Source organism: Schistocerca nitens, chromosome 2 (genome assembly GCF_023898315.1).
Source record: "Schistocerca nitens isolate TAMUIC-IGC-003100 chromosome 2, iqSchNite1.1, whole genome shotgun sequence".
NCBI classification, from domain to species: Eukaryota; Metazoa; Arthropoda; class Insecta; order Orthoptera; family Acrididae; genus Schistocerca; species Schistocerca nitens.
Window position 1 is genome coordinate 302,229,303 of NC_064615.1, and position 14,833 is coordinate 302,244,135.

The following is a 14,833-nucleotide window of genomic DNA, read 5'->3' on the forward strand; positions in this document are numbered from 1 at the left end:
CACGTGGGAAAAATATATCTAAAAACAAAGATGATGTGACTTACCATACGAAAGCGCTGGCAGGTCGATAGACACACAAACAAACACAATCATACACACAAAATTCTAGCTTTCGCAACCAATGGTTGCTTCATCAGGAAAGAGGGAAGGAGAGGGAAAGACAAAAGGATGTGGGTTTTAAGGGAGAGGGTAAGGAGTCATTCCAATCCCGGGAGCGGAAAGACTTACCTTAGGGGGAAAAAAGGACAGGTATACACTCGCACACACACCCATATCCAACCACACATACATGGTGTACCGTATTTACTCGAATCTAAGCTGCACTTTTTTTCCGGTTTTTGTAATCCAAAAAACCGCCTGCGGCTTACAATCGAGTGCAAAGCAAGCGGAAGTTCTTAAAAATGTTGGTAGGTGCCGCCACAACTAACTTCTGCTGTCGAATATATGTAGCACTACACAGGCATGCTTTGTAGGCACAAAGATAAATAGATACTGGCGCCAAAACCTCTGCATCAGTAAATAAATTAAAAATAAAAGGTGGAAGAAGAGCTTTTTTTTTCTCCGCCCCTAGTTTCGACCACTGCATTTTCATACATTATCCAACGAAGTAAATACAAATTTCATATTGTTCATCTTCGAATGTAGCAGAATTTCAATGTACTACAAAAATCCGACTGGTAAGACTGTTTGGGATGTTTGTCAATATGGCCAACTCTACGTTCCAAGTTTTTTCCTACCTGTGAGAAGAGGTGGTTGCTAATAGGAACATGATGAAATGTGAATCACATGCAGTATTCTCTTCACCATAAGAATAATACGAATATAAACATTTTGCCATGTATTCTTTCGTGTTTGCTGCTATCTTATTTAAATCCTGTCTGCCCAATAAACTACGAAACTAGAGTGAGACAACAGCAAATGCGGAAGAATATACGTATCGTGTCATGTTTATATTCGTATTATTCTTATGCGAAATAGTGATACTGTCAGAAATGAAGCACGGCAACTGACTAGATTTTTAAATCTGAGATGACTAATTTCTGTGCAGAATTTGATGTACGAAAGAAGCGGCCGCAAAGATTTTCAAACGGAGAAAATTTTTCGCTAAACTCAGCTACCGGGGGCGGACACGTCACAGGTATTAATCCTGGAGGCCCTATTAATTCCTGAAAGAACTAAGTTCATACACAGCAAGCAGCAAGAAGACTCTTGTTGCAAGTTTCAGTGTGTCCATATTAATCCTGGAGGCCCTATTAATTCCCGAAAGAACTAAGTTCATACACAGCAAGCAGCAAGAAGACTCTTGTTGCAAGTTTCAGTGTGTCCACGTAACACAGCCTCAATCGGTAATCCCAGGATAAGGAACCCCACTCCACCAAGTTCCAATGACCCCTTTCAGCCAGATGAGCTGGTAGAGATCTAGGACACCCTTTAACCCTCAAAAGGTGAAATCCCTCCTGAAGACAGAAGAACTCTTTACAAGTCAATGGCAAAGGATGTGGCTGGCAAGGGGTAACCACGATGTTAAAGATCAGCAGAATATTCCACGAAACAGTAGTTTAGTTTCACTTGAGAAATGAATATGAAGCATACTTTTGTAAAAGATTCTGGTTTAGTCCCACATTCAGATCTCTAGGAGTGGACTGCAAAAGTCCCCGCTTCCAATAAAATAAAGACTATGAAGAACACAAAGAAAAGACGAATAGCAACATGGAATGTTCAAACATTTCTGGGATGCGGCAAGCTAGAGACCCTCAAGCTGGAAATGACAAGAATGTGAACAGACATACTACGAGTGAGCAACATGACGCAGAATTTTTCAGTGGTGACTATGGAGTTACACACATGGGCTGTATAGGGAAGTGACTGGGAGGAAAGGGATGGGAGTGGTACTTTGCAAGAAGCTCGGACATAGAGTAGACGGTTACCAACAAATAGATGGAAGATTACTACTTGTACAACTGGACACAAAACATAACACATCAGCGATAATACAACTGTACATGCTGACACCAACTGTAAGATAAAAGGTGCTGAAAACATGGTCAAAGACCAAGACAACCTCATCATTCTGGAAGAATGGAAGCTTCAGTGAGCTTTGAGAAAGAAATGAACATGGAGGTAGATTAGTAAAATCTGTACTGAGCATTACCTAGTAATACGCAACAAGTGGTTTCAACACCATCTACGTAGAAGGTATACATGGAAAGTCCCTAGAAATAGGAAGTGATGTCGGACCGACTTCATTCCAGTTAGACAAAGGTTCTGGAATCAAAGCATCCAGGCCCAGACATTAATAGTTAGCATAACATAGGGTCATGAAAATGCAATCTGACCAAAAACCTTAAGAAAAGGTCTGGGATCTGAACAAACTAACATATGATCTGGTTAGGTCAACATACTAGGAACAAATAAATGTTGCTACAATTATGAACACCACCACAAATGTTTAAGAAAAATGGGAGTTCTTGAAAACAATATCCTGTGAGCAGCAAACTAAGTAATAGGGAAACAGAAGGCAAAGCATAAAAACGAATGGCTTACAGAAAGCACAATAACAAAAATAAATTTAAGGCATAACCTGAAACAAGACAACACTTAGGAAGGACAAAGGCAATGTAGAGCAGTGAGGAATGAAATCATCTGTGAGTCAAAAAAGGCTGAACAACAATACTAGGAGGACCACTGCAAAGAACTGAATGAAATGATGAAGGTAGGAAAGCTGGAATCTGCCTATAAATCAATTAAACAGTTCTTTGGAAATAGACAAAGTGCAGTGGAGTACAAAATGAAGATGGAATAGTATTACATGAGCAGAAAGGCATAGTAGAAAAGTGGAAACAATACCCTGAAAACTGTGTGCAGGGAATAATAAAGATCTGGAACTGAGAACAATGAGGAAATCGGTCCAGAAGGAAAGGGAGAATATACCTTGCACGAAGAGTTTGACCTTGTGGCCAGGCAGCTAAAACCTGGGAAAGCCACTGGAATTGAGGATATACCAGCAGAATTCAGCAAGGCTACTGGAGAACAGCTATATAAAGAACTTGTTCCATTTCATACAAGTTATTTACAGAAATGGGGAGCTCCCACTGGACTTTTAAAAAATGTATCACTGTGCCAATACCAAATAAAGCATCTTCAAACAGATCTGAACAATATACAACCCTCAGTGGTAAAAAACGCCTTGAAGATCATGACTCATATATTTCTAAGGTGGATAGGAGGCATGATAGATGCAATGATCATGGAAGACGAGTTTGGCTTTAGATGAGGTGGGGGCACAGAAGAAACAATATTCATGGCCAAGACACATATATTGCCTTCATAGATTTGGAAAAAGCAATTGGCAGGGTAGACTGGCAACAACTTTTTAAGATGCTGAGAGAGACTAGCATAAAGTATAGGGATGGAAGAGTACTGCAATGACTACATACAGAAGTGGTAGCTGTAATGAAGGAGTGGAGATCATCAAGGAGGAGGTACTATTAAGCAGGATCTATGAAAGTGTTGTTCATTCTCTCCTTTCTTGTTCAATGGATACAATCAGAGGGCAATAGCCAAAGCTAAGGAGAAACTAGGAGACATAGGACAAATTAAAATTCATGGTAAGAAAATACGCTCACTGAGATTTGCCGATGATATCGCAGTGTTAAGTGAAGATGTAGAACAATTAGAAGTGATGCTTCTTTTCATCTTCCTATAAGATGAAAATTAATAAAGGTAAACCAAAAATCTTAGTGATAAGCAGACAAAAACACCATTGCCCAATGCTCACTTCACAATGAGCAGCTGGAGATCATCAAATCCTTTGCCTACCTAGGCAGTAAACTTACATCAGACAAAAGGTTAAGGAAGGATATTGCAAGCCAAATCCACCAGGCAAAAGCTGTTTTAACGATCGACAACACATTTTCACATCCAGCACCATTGACAAACACTCACGCAAAACCTCAAAGATGTTTGTTTGAAGTGTGCTGCTGTGTGGAAGTGAAACATGGACACTCAGAGGAACAGAAAAATGTTTAATAACAGCCTTCGAGATGTGTTACCGCAGAATGCTCAGGATTTCCTAGGTAGACAAGATATCAACTGAAGAAATGCTGCACAGAGTGGAGGAAGAGAAGCCTTTTCTCCCGAGGTAATTTAACACCCAAGGATTACATGGATCAGACATCTTTTAGACATGATGGTACCATTAAAAGTATCATTGAAAGGACACTAGAAGGGAAAAATACAAGTGGTGGACAAAGATAAGAATATATCAACCAGCTGCACCATCTATACAGCTCTCAAAAGGTGCTACTAACCAACCTTGTGGTTAAAGACCTAAGGTAAATAACTGTGGACTTTTGTCTTGCATGCCTTTACTTCTTAGGTGGAGTAGAGGTGCTGCATCATTTATGAACAACAATTAATTTTCTTTTTCATTTTGGGAAAAACTGAGATGAAAAATGATTTTCATCACGTGTTGACAGACTTTATCCCATTGACATTGAGGTCATTAGAGAGAGAGCCTAAGCTGGAATTGTTTCAAGGATGGGGAAGGAAATTGGCCATGACCTTTCAAAGAGAATGATTGAGAAAGCACAAGATGATCACCAAGTGATGCTTTGGCGGACTATGTGGCCATCTGACAATACTTTCAATTACAATGATGATGGCCAATATCAGTTAACAACATAAAACAAATGGTGGGATTGTGTCGAAGGAAATAAGAGTACAAACAACAAAAATTTGGTTATCTGACATAACAATAAAATACTGACATTTGAGAGATTAATTTCATCAGTTGTGGACTTAATAACAAACTTGAGACTAAGTGCACTTAATGCAAAAAAGATCACTATCAAAGGCAACATGGGGAAACAGGCAAAAAGGACAATAACTAACAACTAAAAATAGCTAAATTTATCAAGAATGCCTTTTTGACTTCTTCAATACATAGGAATCACTGCAAAGAATATACACATTAGCGAGACCAGTTATTTTGAGAGAGATGGTACCTCTGAACACTATCTCAATGTTACAACTGCTGAACAGTAGAAATTGAAGTAATTTATTCAGTGACAATGAAATAATATTTTATAGTATGAGCAATACTATAGTGCTTGCTTTCTCTTGATTTCAAATTCACACTAAGACAACAGCAAAATATTTTCGTTACATAAATTGGCTTCTTGTCAGTGCCCAACCTCAGTATACTTTTACCTGCATTACGAATGCCATAAATAAATGGATGACACAGCAGTGCAAAGTGTTAAAATATATTGCTTTTCATCAAATGAAACTTTATACAAACTTGGCCAAAATTTATTTTCTCAAATTTCTGTGTGGTGAACTGAAGCTATTATTCCTTGTGATACACAAATTATAATTGGACATTTATGAACATAACTAATTTTGTAATTGTGACAGTGTTCTACATTTGTTGGTAAGCATGCATCTCATAATGTAAATAGCAATCTTACCCTGATTTTTTTCAGCCAGGAAATCTCATTATTGAGCAAAGTTTCAGCATTAGGCACAGGGCAACCAGATATGAAAGCACAGTTCACCAGTCGACATAACAGCTGAAAGTATTCATGTGAATTTCTAGCATTCTCAACTACAATATTGTTAAGTACACTAAAGAGGAGGGAGATGCAGAATTGTAGCGGTTGTTGCCCTCCACTGCACCACGTTGACATCATCAAGAACTGTTCAGCAGCAGACAATCTGACAGATCTGAAAGAATTCATAGCAAGTGAATCAGTGTAATGGCACAATCTAATTTTTAATATTGCTGAAAATAGTATAGCAGAAAATGTGAGCAAAAAGTTATAAAAATAAAAATTCACACTAGCAAAATAGGAAAATCTGAGGCTATTATACACAGTTAAAACATTTGTGTGTGTGTGTGTGTGTGTGTGTGTGTGTGTGTGTGTGTTTTCTGCTGCTGCCACTTGGTGACAATACAAAAAGACACTTTTGCTGACTTAGTAGTAAAGCACAATTCCATATGCTGAAAATGCAAAGAAGTCTTCCCAACTACGCAACTGTATATCGCGATCACATTAACTTTTTCAGTTAAGCAACACTCATCCAACAAAGCACAATCCATTTCATATTTATAAAGACTACTAAAAAAATATTAACACTGTTTCTCTTATTTGGCCATCATTACCTGCACTTGTACTATCTCCTGCACTTGTACGAGGGGGAAGGGGAGGGGAGAGGGGCGGGGGGAGTGTAGGGGTAGGGAATAGGGGCGGAGGGGGGAAGTGTAGCGGGGGACGGGGAGGGGGGAGAGTTATAACTATCCTCAGACTAAAGGGGAAAACTACAATCCTGGTATCATTTAAATGCAATGCCCCAATTGACTACCACTTGGTCTATCACAAATTAATGGAATCAGAGGTTGTCTACACAAATATATTTTAAAAAGGGAGTAAAAAATGAGCACTGTAATGGTGTAAGCCTAACACAAGGGAGCTCGTCGCTGCAGGCAGCCACTGTATGAAATCTCTGTCTGTGCTTATGCTATCTTATAGCTATTGACACACTTACTGTTGGCTCATATGGATTTACCACCCCTATATATTACCAAAGAATTGCTATTTTGACATTTTCTGCTTAAGAAAATTCAGCCATGGTCGATAAACATCAGGCCAAGATGGAGTTTAAGTGTCGTGGGAGTGGATGCCTGGCTGTCTGTGTGATCGCACATGTGAATGTGTATACATTTGTAACAGAAAGCGCAAGAACTTTACTGCTAGTGTGAATACTGTTTTTTGTTGCATGCCTCACTGCATCATACATCAGCACAGTACAGGTGAGTTGTTGCGTTTCCCCTATTTTACATATAATTAGAGTGTTTTGATCTTTTGAAATATAAACATTTGTTGCTGTAGCACTTGCATGTAATTGATTCAGTCACTGTAACATAAATAAAAGGCGCTAAATTTAGTGCTAAAATAAAAAAGATCGAAGTGTCACAGCTGATATCAAGATGATGTGTACCTGTTTTTGCACAAAAGCACCAAGTCAATTATAAATGTATGCCACATCCTTTCTCTTGTAAAGTTCTCCAAAGCCTTTGGATTCAGCACAAGCGCTATCGTCAAAACCTCCAACGCTTCTTTACATACTGAAACAGATAAAAACGAATATCAGCAACTTTTCCATTAAATGAAATGACTAATAAAATATCTTTTGGGCATGTTTTAGGAGAGGAGGAGGAGGAATGGAGGACAGGAGGTGACAAGGTGGGCTGAATAAAGGTAATGGCAGAGTAACTATGCACTGTTTATTTCTTTGGTTATTGTGTTTCAAGTTACCTCCAGAAGTCTGTGAGCAATGGCTAGGGAGTCCAAAAGAGTACAGAAATAGTGGTATCTCAACACATCAGAGGACACTACCACACCACAAGGACAGGGATGACCACACCACATACCAAGACTATACAAAGGAACTATAATATCAGTGTGTGCTTGTTTTTTGTACTGACACTGTAGCCTGATGATGAGATCAAACCATGGAACATGTTGCTCATTAAATAATTTAAGTAGTCAACAAATTTTGTGAATAGTAACTGTACTTTTAAAACATTTTCAACATACTGATATTGTGACACAGTTGAAAGACAGCTTTGCAACAGACAACCTCAATTATTGATGTTTAAACAACATAGCACCAATGTACACATCTTTTTTTGAAACAGTTGTGGTTGATTAACAGTCAATATTGCTTTAAATTGATCAGTATGTTGTGTTAAATAAATCACACATTTTTGACAGCTGTTGGATAATAATCTGTCTTTCAAGCCATGGTCATTACTTGGCTTTGGAATGTATAATGCTGTTATCTTAATCAAAATGTGACTTTCTATAGCCACACGCAAATTCAATTTGTATGCAGTAAAAACCAAGAGTGGACTGATTATGTTTGTTATATTAGTGCTTCTGCTTACTGGTTTTACTTTCAGTATTATCTTTCTCACTTTAAACAATACTTTTGTGCATATGTTGTTGGGATTGATGGCTTTATAAAACACATTTGTGAGGCTTGTTCAACAACAGTAAATTAAGTGGACGTAACAGCCACAGTACCAATGATTTATAAATTGAATCATACTGTGCAACGGTACTAACTACCATTAAGTATATGCATGTTAGCACATGTCTGAGCTTACTGTTTGAACTTCTGCTGTTTCTGAAATAACATTCTCACTTCTTCCTCGTACATTTATTTCCAGATGAATGAAATAGCACAACACCAAAATTGCAATAGCAAACCATAAAATATAGACAGCCTTCTAGAGTCATTGAAACCATTTATACAGGCTGTGGATCTCTTCCTCAAAAAATACCTGCCATCTTTGTAAAGGCCTAATGCCATTAGCAGCTGGAAAAGAGCCATCACTGACCAGTTGTGATTGATAGGAACTGGCATTGACATAATTCAGAGGTCCTTTTCAAACTAGATCAGAAAGACAATAATTGGCAATGGGCATTGGGTTCATTACAATACATGAAAAGGGAGTGAACTTCAGATTTTCCGAGGAATCTAACAAAACCTGATACCATTTCTTTTCATTGTGTGGTATGAGCATGTGCCTGGACTCTAAAGAAAAGAAACTTTATCTACCTAGGACATCTTCCGTATCAGGTACTTTGGTTGACATTTTGTCATGCATCTGATGCAGTTCTTCTGGTGAAGCATTAAGTAGATGGAGGCTGCCACTGCTTGCAGCCCATGCCAACCGCACAACAGCTCGAATGGTGTTGATATCTGGTAAGTCCCATTGAAGTGCCTGAAGGAACATTAACCGAGATCTATCACTGTCATCAGAGAGCACCATCTGAAACACACAACAGAATGGTACAGAATACACATTATGAAGTGTAGTGGAAAGTACCAAGGCTCAACTTTAAACAGCATATTTTAGAACACTATTTTAGTTGAGATAATATTATGCAAGGCTGGATTGCTACTCACCATATCATGGAGATGTTGAGACAGAAATTGGTACAACAAAAAGACTGCTAAATGGGTAAGCTTCTGGCCAAACGGAATTATTCTGAATAATACTCAACATCTCCATTATATGGTTTGTGACAGTCTGTCATTTTCATAATACTGTAATTATTCCAGCTTGGATTTTCCATTGTTTTAACTGAGAAGCACACACAGTTCAGCAATTTTCAAAGATCACAGGATTTTGAACACCTTTCATGTATAGCAGCTACATAAAATTAGACATATGTTAGTTCTGCATAAATGTATTTTATGGACTCAGAGCTATAACTGTTTTGGTTTCCACTTGTCCAATTCAATAAACTTATTTCTTTTAACATAAAATAGCATATGTAACATGAATCAGCAGTCTATTTACATAATAATTACAACTTCTTCCAGAGAGAGAGAGAGAGAGAGAGAGAGAGAGAGAGAGAGAGAGAGAGAGAGATTGATATTTTCTGAATTTCGAAGCTAGGTCCCCCACTCAACAAGTATGTTTAAGTATCTGTTGTTGTTATCATTCTCATCCTCTCCTTTCTTTGCCTCCATTTTTGTTCTCTCCTTATGTTAACTACCCCTCAATCATCTCGCTCCCAATTAACATCTTACTATAAACTATGAGCCTGTTCTGGCTTTTTATCACTTGATACGGCCAATTGAGTGCTTTAACATCACTAACCCTTTACAAAACCTTTTTCATAACTCTTTCAGGTAGAATTTCAGAAAGTTTTCATTCCACCAGGAACTACTAGAATTAATGCAGACACTTTCCTTCTCAGTGCTTCAGATTTAGCTCCTAAAAACAGGAAGCCTCAGCTCTGAAATCTTAAGAGTTTCACATTGTTGAGCAATTTGCATTCCTACTGATGTTTCTACTTCCACTGTTTCAGTAACCATTTAACCTGACACAGTTTTTCTTTGCATTTCTGACCACTGTTTGTTGGACATTATCACAGGATTTGTATCTTTAGAAGCAAAAATAAATGGTAGAGTCTATCATGATCATTCACAAAACTGACAGTTAACATCTCACATTTCAACTCATACATAAGCAGAAATTAAAAGAGAGACAAGAAATTAGAGTATTGAACATCTGAAATTCATACTTCTGCTTCCAAACAATTAGGGGAGTTGGTTTTGAATGTATAAGCTAGTGCACTTCTTGCCACAAGACAGCAATCACCTGCCACGCAGCCACTGAAATCAGTAATGATTATGAGGATGAACATGCCAAATTATGTACTCACTTTGTCCTATCTCTCACATCCATTTGTGAATAAACAACATTTCTTTCCTAGACAGAAGAGTGTAGGAAAATGTTCTGTGCTTACATAGCAAGAGAAATAATCAGTGTACTTGATTTTACCAATTTTTCAGTTATATACTTACAGCTTAAATTTAAGCCATTAAAATTTTAATTACTCCAGGAAGAACACTTACCTCTTTTGCCAGACTCTGTGCAACTTTTGCTGCCACACTCCGCAGCATGTATTCTGTATTTTGATTGGGGATGTTAAGTAGAGCCTGCCGCAGAACAGACATTGGATTGTGAGATATGGTGTTCGCATTGCTATGGTTGTTTAGATTTACTGTACTGCTGTTTGTTTCTGGTACCACGTAGTCTGTCATTTCAGAAGTGGGTGGAGGATCATCCCTAACACGTACAATTACATGGCCAACTACTGACAAAAGCAGCTTGCTCATCTTCAGTACTGTTAGGTATGCTGACCTGTAAAAGATTATTTCAAAACATGAGACAATCACGCATATATAGAAGGCTCTGTACAACACATTCGTCAAAACCCATTATCAAAACCCACACAGTAGAAAGGTACTTGTACTAGGAAGCTGTAAGCTCACTTCGACACGCACAAACTCACTCGTCAAATCACTTCTCTTCTGAAGAGTTTACTGGCAGCTGAAAATGTTCATCAAAACACTTTTGAGAGTGTGATCTGTAAGGGGAGGGAATCTGTTCTCAAGGAAACACAAAAGTTTCATGGGGGTGCCCAGATACTTTAACACTTATTGCAGCTAAAAAGTTGACAAATTATTGAGCTGTGTGTTGGAACAATGTCTGATGGAAGAACTACCTGTCACATTTCCATCTGTAGTTGTTAAGCACTCTAGTACCTTATGGCAGACAATCACGTACAATCTCTCAAAAGGTTGTGAATGGATGATTGAGCATCTCTCATTTCAGTGCTCATCTCCTAAGGAAATGGGACTTGTTAACAACAACAGGTTAATCGCTGGCTATTGCAACTTTACGGAAACATAATAAAAATGGACAAGTTCACATAACTTGTAGCAGTGCTATTCACATGCACAGATGCACTATTTGCACAAAAGGGCACTATATGAAACTAGCTGATGTGTCAAAAAGGGCTGCATACTGAACTACAACGTTTTAATGGAGCCTAAGAGAAATATGCTAATTTCAGATGCAGCCAAGGGTTCTTCTATTTACTGGTATGATATGCACTGATCTTCCTACAATAATTTCCATACTGCAGTAACATTTTGTTAAGTGAAGGAAGACTGCTAAACAGAACAGGGCACATGCTGAAAGTTTAAATTATCTTAAATTCTCCGAGGCACTGGAATACTGCACTCAAACCTAATCTCCCCTAATATCAATACATTTCATCCAGCAGTGTTCCATTGCCATTATCTCCTAGCTGTAGTGTTCCTCCAGAAGTTCTGCAAAGTACCTATCCTCAGCCGCAATGGCTTTTTGATTGGACAAAAGTGTTGACCAGAGAGAAATTTCTTCAGTTCTGAGAATAGATGGAAGTCCAAGGGAACCAAATGTGGTGAATAGCATACATTTCCAGCACTTTGTAGTTCAAATCCCTCAATTTCCCATTGCCAAGGACTTTTGTGGGCAAGTGCATTGTCTTGATGGAAGATGATTTTTTTTCTTCTTCTTTAAGCCGGGCCTGTTTTCATGAATGTTTGTGTCAAGTTTCATTAGAAGTTGAGAGTAGTACTCTCTAGTTATGGTTTCACCTTTTTCATGGCACTCAGTCAGCAAAATTCCCTTTTGCATGCCTAACACTTGACACCATGATCTTTCCCACCAATGGCACTATCCATGTCTTCTTTGGAACTGAGGAACCAGCTTCTACACATTGCCTAGACTGCTTTTTGGATTCGGGTGTGTAGTGGTGAACCCATGTTTCATCCACTGTCATGTATTGATGCAAAAAGTAACTTCTGTTTTATTTAAAACAGCACCAAGCACTTTTGTGCAAATACATTTGTGATCCGCACTTGCAGCACCCACCTTGCGCAAAACTTTCTCATGTTCAATGAAAGATGTGACCAACACTTTCCTTGGATATCACTACAGCATTAGCAATTCCACCCACCTTTATGCATTTATCTTCAAAATCATATCACGCAGTTTGTTGATGATTTCTGTGGGCTTTCACTTTTTGATCACCCTTCACGTGGATCATCTTTGATGGTTTCACAGCCATGTTCAAACTTGGTTGTCCATTTCTTCACTGTGTAAATTATAAGTGAAGCACTGCCACACACATTTACAAGCCACAAATGAATTTCAGTCTGTGTTACATCATCTTTTACAAAGAATTTAATCACCAAACAACACTACTTTTTTCCATTTTCAACAACACATGTGGCACAACCGCTTCAAACAAATGCCAACAGCCAACTGCTGCCTGGAATGACTTACAGTTTTACACAGCATACTAACATGTGTACCAACTTAAGGGGGAAAAATCACTTGAGTAGTGCTGCAATCTCTGTGCAGGCAGTAAACTACTCAGACAGCCCTCGTGTAATCCGAGAGGAGATGGACACAGAATAATTAACTTAACATTTGTCCCACAAAATCACCAGGATGGAAAAATAAGAGAAAGTCTAGCATATGTACACTTACCGACAATCATTCTTCCCACACACCATTAGCAAAAGGAAAAGAAAAGAGGGGAAAATAATAGTGAGCGACAGACTTCAGCATTTGCTGTTTATGGAACTGAAACACTTTAAATACTGTCAAGCCTTAACTTAAAAATTCAGTGGCGATGACATACCTCAGTACATAATGTTCACCTGGCTCTTACAAAATCTGTACTTGTCTAAAGCACACCACCACCACCACCACCACCACCACCACCACCACCACCACCAGTAGCAGCAATAGCAGCGGTGGCAGCCGCAGCATGAGTTAATATGATAACGGGTGAGATACTAACACTTTATAAAATGGTCTCTCAGGACAGTCAAACTTTCAGCAGTAGTAGTTGAAGGGAACTGGCATTTATTTTCAATTGCTTCTTTATTTTGTGAATTTCTACTGCTGAACACTGGCTGAATTTTCTCATACCATTGTCTGTGTACCACATGATGAACCACACTGTCTGGTACTTTTAAACTCTCATGGAATTTAACAGTAACATATTTTGTACACAAGAATTTTTTTTATACTCCTTCAGTCACTTTTTTCAAGTTTTAATAAATTACATGATGCATTCTGGACACTGTCGGTCCTCCTCCAGAAGATCTGAAGATGGACCAACAGTGCCTGAAATACTGAATTCAAAAGATGGACCCTCAGAGTCCAAAATGCATTGTGTAATTTAATAAAACACAAAAAAAAATTGTGATAGAAAGCTTTTTATTCAAACTTCCTGTTTATTGAATACAGTCATGTTCACAGCTCCAAAATTTGGATAAATCATATTTCGTATCATTCCATTTTTGCTCATGAGTTGCACCTGTATAGCTCAGTTGGTAAGATGTAAATGTAGATGTCAGGATATTATCTGAAAATGGCAGGGTTCTCAGTTTGAGTCCCAGCCCCACACACCATTTTATTCCACCAGAAAATTTCAAAATAACATACATTCCTCTGCAGAGTGAAAGATACAGCCTGAAATCAATTGGGACACCTTTGAATGAATTGTACTAGTTCTCTCTGAAATGGCAACCAGAAGTCAATATTCATGGCCTCTACTGAAGGACTTGTGGTCCCTAAATGCTTCTAGTTTGCATGAATGAGGCCGAAGTTACGAAATTAACTTCATGTCATTCCCATTTCATTATATTGTTCACTGTTTCTTGTGGAAATGGTAGTCCTCCCTCCTAGCACATTCTTTTCATTACTGTACAAAGTTAACACTAATTTTTCAGAACATTTCTCATGAAGAATAGAGGTTTTTTTCGTAGTCCTTTAAAGTAAACATAAACAGTCACGACTGAAAGAAACTTTAATTTTTGAGGTTACCAGTTGCGATCAGTTACTGACCATACTTCATACCTCATCCCACGAACGTGCAGTTTATAACACCTGCTCTGTTCACTGGCACCACCTACTAACATTATATGAGGTCTGAACGTGGTCAGTAAGTGACCGAAACAGTTAACCACAAAAATAAAGGTTTCTTGCTGTCAGACTGTTTATGTTCACTTTAACGTTAACACTTCTAATGAGTGAACACAGTCGTAAATGGGCTCACGGTATACTGACGGCATGACAAATAAGTTTGCGGAATGTTAAAGTATGACATTCACAGTTATCAAGATCAATAAAGATGATAAGGTTTGAATGGTCACGGACAAAGTAGAAAAATGTCTGTGGTTATTATTTTAGTAATCACCCAAGCTGTTGCCTGAAGGGACTTATGGAAATCATTGAAATCTAAATCTTGATATATGAGTGGAGGTCTGAACCTCAGTCCTCCCAAATAAGAGACCAGTATCTAAACAACCATGACGTCTCATCTAGCATTTGGAAGTTAGTGCCACACTACAAAAGTTAAGTGCAACCAGAAACATATGGGAACATTTTCCCTTAAATATG

At 38.3% G+C, this 14,833-nt stretch overlaps 1 protein-coding gene across 1 annotated transcript in view; it reads right to left on the reverse strand.

The window, feature by feature from the left end:
- Positions 1 to 14,833, reverse strand: part of LOC126236057 (probable ubiquitin carboxyl-terminal hydrolase FAF-X) — a 346,675-nt gene that overhangs the window by 140,064 nt on the left and 191,778 nt on the right. The window contains exons 21-24 of the mRNA XM_049945098.1: positions 10,441 to 10,729; positions 8,629 to 8,842; positions 7,003 to 7,129; positions 5,472 to 5,727 (exon numbers count right to left, since the gene is read on the reverse strand). Of these exons, the coding sequence (XP_049801055.1) occupies positions 5,472 to 5,727; positions 7,003 to 7,129; positions 8,629 to 8,842; positions 10,441 to 10,729 (886 nt within the window). The remainder of the gene's footprint in view (positions 1 to 5,471; positions 5,728 to 7,002; positions 7,130 to 8,628; positions 8,843 to 10,440; positions 10,730 to 14,833) is intronic.